At 33.1% G+C, this 7,140-nt stretch overlaps 1 protein-coding gene across 1 annotated transcript; it reads left to right on the forward strand.

Moving 5' to 3' along the window:
* Window positions 1-1,603: 1,603 nt before the first annotated feature.
* On the forward strand, window positions 1,604-2,785 carry LOC137744423 (uncharacterized; the record flags this gene model as incomplete). The annotated part of the gene is made up of 5 exons (XM_088680921.1): window positions 1,604-1,717; window positions 1,799-2,070; window positions 2,166-2,322; window positions 2,441-2,495; window positions 2,694-2,785. Coding segments are annotated over 5 exons (690 nt in total), but the record flags the coding sequence as incomplete, so codon positions are not given.
* Window positions 2,786-7,140: the final 4,355 nt, after the last annotated feature.

Below are 7,140 nucleotides of genomic sequence, written 5' to 3' on the forward strand. Positions count from 1 at the left end.
TTATGTGACTTACTTCGTCAAGATAAGAGAGTTAAAAAGGATGGTTTGGTGTCTCTAGAGGAGTAGGTGTGTATGACCTTACACATACTATTACATCATACTAAGAATCGTACTATTGGTGTAGATTTTATAGGTTGGAAGAGACTATAAGTAGATCAATAGTGTGTTGCAAGGAATTTTGCAATTACAAGGTATCCTAATAAAAGCCTATTAGCCTGTGCCTAGTGATTCTATGGATCATTGGTGGCGATGTTCTAAGGCATATTAGTACTATTTTCGTTTTCCCTAAACTCTAACTAGATATTCCCTTTGTATAAACTGACAAAAGCTTTTTTTTTTTTGTTTAGAATTGCTTGGGAGCATTAGATGGAACGCACATTGATATGCATGTACTTGAAATTGACAAATCAAGATACCAGACAAGAAAAGGGTTGAGTTGCAACTCATTATGTTCAGGTAATATGTAGTTCATATATGTGTTTTCAGGATAGGAAGACTCTGCATCAAACTCTAAAATGCTACATGATGAAATTACTAGGCCCAATGGATTATTGGTACCAACGGGTAAGACCATTAGTTAGTCTCAAATTTGTAAAGTCAGGTCTAGTTGAACTGTAAAACACTAATAGGGTCTGTTTGTTTTGGTTATTAGGTTATTATTACATTGTAGTTGTTGGTTACACAAATAGTGAAGGATTCCTTGCACCATATAGAGGAATACTTTATCATTTATCCAAATGGGAGGAACAAACACCTTCCAATAAGAAAGAGTATTTTAACATGAAGCATCTCAAGGCGAGGAATGTAATTGAGCACTATTTTGGCTTGCTAAAGGGAAGGTGGGCGATACTAAAGAGTCTATCTTTCTATTCGATAAGGACACAGAGTCGAGTAATTACTGCTTGTTGTCTTCTACACAATCTTATTAGGCAAGAGATCTTTATAGATCCAATGGAGAATTTGCCAGTAATAGAAGATGGACAAAATACGAAAGAAGGTGAATATATCAGTACTATTGGAGCATCTAACCAGTAGACTGCAAAGAGGAATGTCATGGCTCAGGAAATGTATAATGGGTGGAGAGTAATTAGGAACCAACAACTGAACCAAATATATGTAGTAATGATAAAAATTTGTTTTAGTTATCCTTTTTATTTTTTTTTTTTTTTTTTATGCATATGCTTGATATTATGCAAAATGATTGGATTGCAAATTATTGAATGTAATTTGTTTTATTGATTGAATATTATGCAAAATAAGTGGATTGCAAACCATTGAATGTAATTCGTTTTATTGATCGGATTGTATGCAAATTGATTTGTATGCTTTAGTACTTTCAAATGTTTATTGTTTATGTATGGATAGTTACAATAATCTGAATATTGTTCAAAAGCCAAAAGGAAAGAGGCATAAATGGGAAGCATTTGAAGAAGAATCATTCTATCCGTTCTTGAGGATTTTATTACTAGGAAGTTCCAAGGTGACACAGATGCTTCCAAACAAAGTCCTTTGATTAAAGTTGCAAAAGCTGTCAATGTTTTATGTCTTAATGTGAATATAAAGGCAAGTCCATATATTAAGTCAAAGTTGAAGAGATGTATAAAAAAAAACATATAGTTTAGTCCTTGACATGATAAACACAAGTGTATTTGCATGGAATGATGTCAAAAAGTGCATTGAAGTTGATAGTGATGAAGCATGGCAAACTTATGTGCATGTTCATATCCTATATTATTAATTGATTAGTTATATTCTTGTAGCTATATTTTTTAATATTGCTATGTTAATATAATCTTAGAAAAATAAAGATGTCGAAGGATGGAGAAGCAAACTTTTTCCATTATATGATACATTTGCGTATATATTTGGAAATGATCGTGCTACAAGTAATGTTGGCAGAACCCCTACTAAAGTGATGGAGGAGCAAAGCCATATTAGGGTTGATACATGTGATATTGGAGCTGAAAATGATGTTTCTCCAGTGAACCAGCTAAACCAACAAAGCAACCAATCTGCAATAGTCAAAGAAAGAGGAAAAGAGGCACGGGAAGTTCAAATGATGGAACCAAGGTAATTATCAATGGACTAAAAGAATATTATGTTGAATGTAAGAAAATGACATAAATGGTAACTAAAGTTATATTTTGAGGTATTGCAGATCATAGTTATATAGCTAACGAACTTAAAGAAATGGGTTTTTCTCCTATCGATCAAATTGATGGACTGACTTTTATTTTGGAAAAAGCACAAAATGTGGGAGTGTTTAGGTCAATTGATTCCGAACACAAAAAAATGTTCGTCCAAAAGCTTCTAAGTGACAAAGTAAGTGCATGATAATATTATGGGGTACCTTTTGGTGTGGATTCTATTTTGCTAATCGTATAACCTTAGGTTGTGGCTTCTTAGCCTTACACTGTGAATATTTTGGTTTGTTGACTAGCTTTTTGTGAATCATAGGGATCTCATTTTGAATGATAATATTGTAATTGGCTATTGTAAGTATGTTGAAAATTATTGTAACTAGCGTATATTGTAGTTATTGTAAGTATGTTATTTGGTTTTCAATTTGGTGGAAAGATGTCGGCTTTAATAGAAGTTTTGAGCAAATCTATTATTGGGTTGTTTGCCTATTTACAATAAGCAATTAACTTTTCTTATTCTTTTCTTTTCAAAAGTGATGTCTGGATTTCCAGCTAGACAATTGAAACAAAATGAAGATAAGGAGGAAGCAGGGATGGGCAAATACCCATTAGTTATGAGTAACCGCGGTTACCCACCCATTTAAATTTCACGATTATAGTTATGGGTAATCGTTTAGATAATTAAATAGTTATGGGTGTAACTATTTACACATGAAATTTAAATGAACAGTGCGGTTATAAACTGGTACCCATTTACCTATTTATTTTAATATATATAAAATTAAAAAAAAACAAAAAATAAAAAACCTAAGCTGAATCACAACATTCACTTTCCAATGCTGGTGCTTATTTATTCCAGTGATGATGCTTATAACATCCAGTGCTAGTGCATATTGATTATAATAGGGAACTTTAATGAAAAGCTTCCAGTATTGTTCACTTTAATGAAAAACCATATTTTTACACTAAAAAGTCAATTTTGGTACTATGGACCTCGAAACTTGAAACTAACTTAAAGGCCCAATACAAACCTTTTGCATAATTAGTTAACTAATTAATTAATCTTAATCATTCTCAATTAAACTATTTAATTGATTATCCATCTCATTTATATTTCTTCATGTTCATCATTACTCGGTGTACAATCCACGCTTCCATTTAGCGAGGTAGTGGGCGATTGTTACTCTTAACTATCAATTGTGAATTGAAACCACATTTCAATTTTCCCTTTGATGAAAATTAATGTTTACTAATCTTCAAGGCTTCCACAAACATGAGTGACACCTAACAGTATGTCATGGCTACCCAAACTAAGCAGAAGTGGTTGGAGAACTTATCCAGTTACAACGACAATGCAATACAGTCATTCTCTAATACAATACTCTTGATCACATTGTTCAAGTGATCGTTGGTTTCCATGTCTACTATCCAATTTGATACTTCTCTATATGATTCAATTGAATATGGTTTGGAACATTAAGTCATATTCATATGCTTTGACCAAGACTCCTGAATCATATCTTAGAGTTCCCTTGTTATGCATTCACATGCCTAGATGACTAGATAGCTTAACCCTAACAATGCAGTGGACACTCTCAATGGAATGCCTTTGACATAGTCAAAGATCAACAACCTAACCATCAGACAAGTATGATGCCTCAGGTCAAATGACTACTTGGCAATTGCAACTGATGAGTTCTTACATGACATGTATGTTCGAACTCGCATTTGATTATTGTTCAGTGTACTCGATTACCCTTTTGAGCACCTATGTGTTTATCTTAGTGTCCAACACTAAATGATTTGAGACTAGTCATACTCACACTTGAGTCAACATAACATATACTAACCTTAATAGATTGTCAATGCCCCATTGTCAATCCTATGATGAGGAGCGTTTTATAAATGAACATAAGAGAGAGGTCTTGTTAATCTAACTTACTTTGATCACTTCTCTCTTAGATCGAATACATTCCTTGGATTTCCCTATTGCTTAAACACATGATACAATAAACAGTGATTAACAATAAGTTTTGCCCTTTATTTAACAAATAAAAGTTTAACATAATGAGTATTCCAAAAGCTATTACATCAAATGAGTGGCTTTATGGGCATACTTCCAGCATACACCTCATGTAAGTACCTATCTTATTTAGCATCTAGAGAATGTTGCCTCACAATGATATGATATTGGCTCCATTACACTTAGTTAAGTCATTCGCACCATGAAAATTTGTGTAAGGGTTCAAGAACAACCTCACAATGATATGATATTAGTCATTCTTGTTGCCTACTTTCACAACATCATGTATGCATATAGAACTTCTCCTGAGTATTAGCACATACTTTGTAGTCCCCCATGATAAGGTGAAGTCGATGTATCAATCACAGATGATCAGAGCCTACCACGGTGGAAGGCCATGAAAAAGTGTTCAAAGCACTCTCACACTTGTCAACTTAATATCGCTTTGGTTGAGGGTTTTAGGTCTCATCACAAATAAGCATGCATTTTAATCACATTAAAACAATTTGGTCCTATTGAACTTTTGTCCATGTGATTGATTTAGTAGCATATGATACTCCCACTATGCTTATAAAACGTTTTTAAAGTAAGAGTATATGATACTACTAACATAAGCTTTGCATTCATCAATGGACTATATAGTTACCTTAGGGTCTTAGGATGACTATGAACCTTTAATTTGATCCAACATAAGTATAGTGTTGGATCTTGGTCTAGGGATGGTGATTGATTTTACTTACGTGTTTAATCATATTAAGGTGTGTTTTCCTAGTGGGCGTTGGACTTAACTACTCCAACTTCATGCATATCAAATAAAACATAAGAGGAGTACTTATAAAGTAAAGAAGAGCTTATACTCTTTTACAACATTTGATCAAATCAAATTACAACCAAAATCTAATCTACACATTCCCATGGTTCAAACAAGTTTAAAAGACGGCCTATCACATAACTTAATTATCGTAGACTTAGGTTCATAATCACCATTTCTTTAATGAATTAACATTTTAACAAATTAAACTAGAATGCAACAATGTCATTTGGTTTTTGTATCCATAAAATTGATTTAAATAGAGTTAAATGAAATGAAAATTCAATTCTCATTTAAAGAGGCAAAATTATTTTCTTCCCAACCTAATTTGGGCCAAAATGCAATAACCTCAACTTTTGGGTTATAAATACAAAACACTACCTTTTGGGGTCACTTAGTAAAATTACAAAAGTCCACTACTTCATGTAATTAAAACTAGAATAAGAAAATTTCAACAATTACAAAAACTTCATTAAAGGAGTAAAACCATTTGTCCTTTAGTGATTTTGGGCCTTTACGAAAAAACGTAAACTTTTAGGTCAAAGTACAAATACACAAAAGTATCAAAACTTTATGTAATTGCATAAAAACCCCAAAAGTATCCTACTTGTAGGATGGCTGGTTTTGGTGAGAGGGATGGTGTCTAAATATTTTTTTGTAAGTTTCATAAAATAAACAAAAGTGATTGGTAAGGTGATAGGTAAGGTGATGATGTGAATAGTGAAGTGAATAATGTCAATCAATTTACATCAACTATTACAAACAAATTTTAAATAAAATTAAAAAACAATTTTGAATCAAAAACCCAAATCTTTATGTTCTTGTTATAAACATGAAGAACATAAGAAGAACATTGAAGAACATCCATGAAACCCATAAGAGCTCCATCAACATTTTTCACCCAAAGGCACCCCAAAACCTCTCAAACTTAAAGGAAATATATAACATATTAACATACTAGGGTACTTAGGGATTCCTAATGTCACTTTAAAAAACTTTTAACAAGACAAGCAAGAACAAAAAAAAAACCCACCCATGGATTTGGCTGAAGTTCCCCAAACTAAGGGCACCAAATTTTAGATCCAAAATTTCATGCTCATATAAACTACATCTACAATATTTGAGATGGAAAATTTTCAAACCAAATTTACATTCAAAGAAGTAAGAACATGCTTGTAACCATTACAACATTCAAATCAAAAGATTGAACAACAAAACCCAAAAAGGTTCACAAACTACAAGACCTAGGCTCTGATACCAGTTGAAGGAAAATATTTGAAAAACTAAGTTCATTAAGCAACATAATACATGCATTTAACAAATAAATGGCAGAAGCATGTTTCTATGCACTTTAAAACCAAACTTAAACCATGAAATTCTAAGCCTAGTAGTTGTGGTGAACCAAGACGCAACTAAAAAACAAAGTGAGTTGAGAAACTTTTATACGTTTGAAGCATCTCTTTGCTTAGCAAATGGTATTTACCCATGTGAGGGCCTTCTTTCCTTTGTCTCCTTACTCCTTGGGTCCATGGATGTGGATAGAAGAACTTTGCTTCTTGGCTCCGTATCTTCTTGGATTTGGATGGAGGAATGGATTCTCAAAAAGTCTCCAAAGTTTGAGATCCCTAAGTTCAACACCAAGGATGAGTGGAAGGAAGATGATGAGTGATGTGGGAGGAAGAAGATGCTAGTATCTTCCTCCCACAAGGCTAGCCTCCTAGAGAGATAGAGAGAGCTTGTGTTCTCTCATCCTTCCTCAAAGAAACCTTATTAAGTTGCCTTTTTACTCGACATAAGTGTGTGGCAAACTTGTAATAAGTGAACCACCACTCCCTCTCCATTTGGCCAGTTTTGTCTAGTTGGATTTGAGTTAATTCCCATTTTGTTTTAGTTATCTTACAGCTTAAACTCAATGGGTCTTGTGGACCAAAACTCATTTTAGGTCCCGAAACTCGAAACTTACTTAAAGCCTGATATGCACCTTTCCTATGATTAATTAAATTTTAATTAATCATTGTCATGTACAATTAAACTATTTAATTGTCCTTACTAATCTTCGTTATTTTCTTCAATTATTACCTTACACGGTGTGTGGTCCATTAGGTTTCTTTTAGCGAGGCAGTGGGCAATTAAAAACTCTTTCTAATCAAGTGTGAATTGAGACT

Source organism: Pyrus communis, chromosome 12 (assembly GCF_041283825.1).
Source record: "Pyrus communis isolate YQ-2024b chromosome 12, ASM4128382v1, whole genome shotgun sequence".
Lineage (NCBI taxonomy): Eukaryota > Viridiplantae > Streptophyta > Magnoliopsida > Rosales > Rosaceae > Pyrus > Pyrus communis.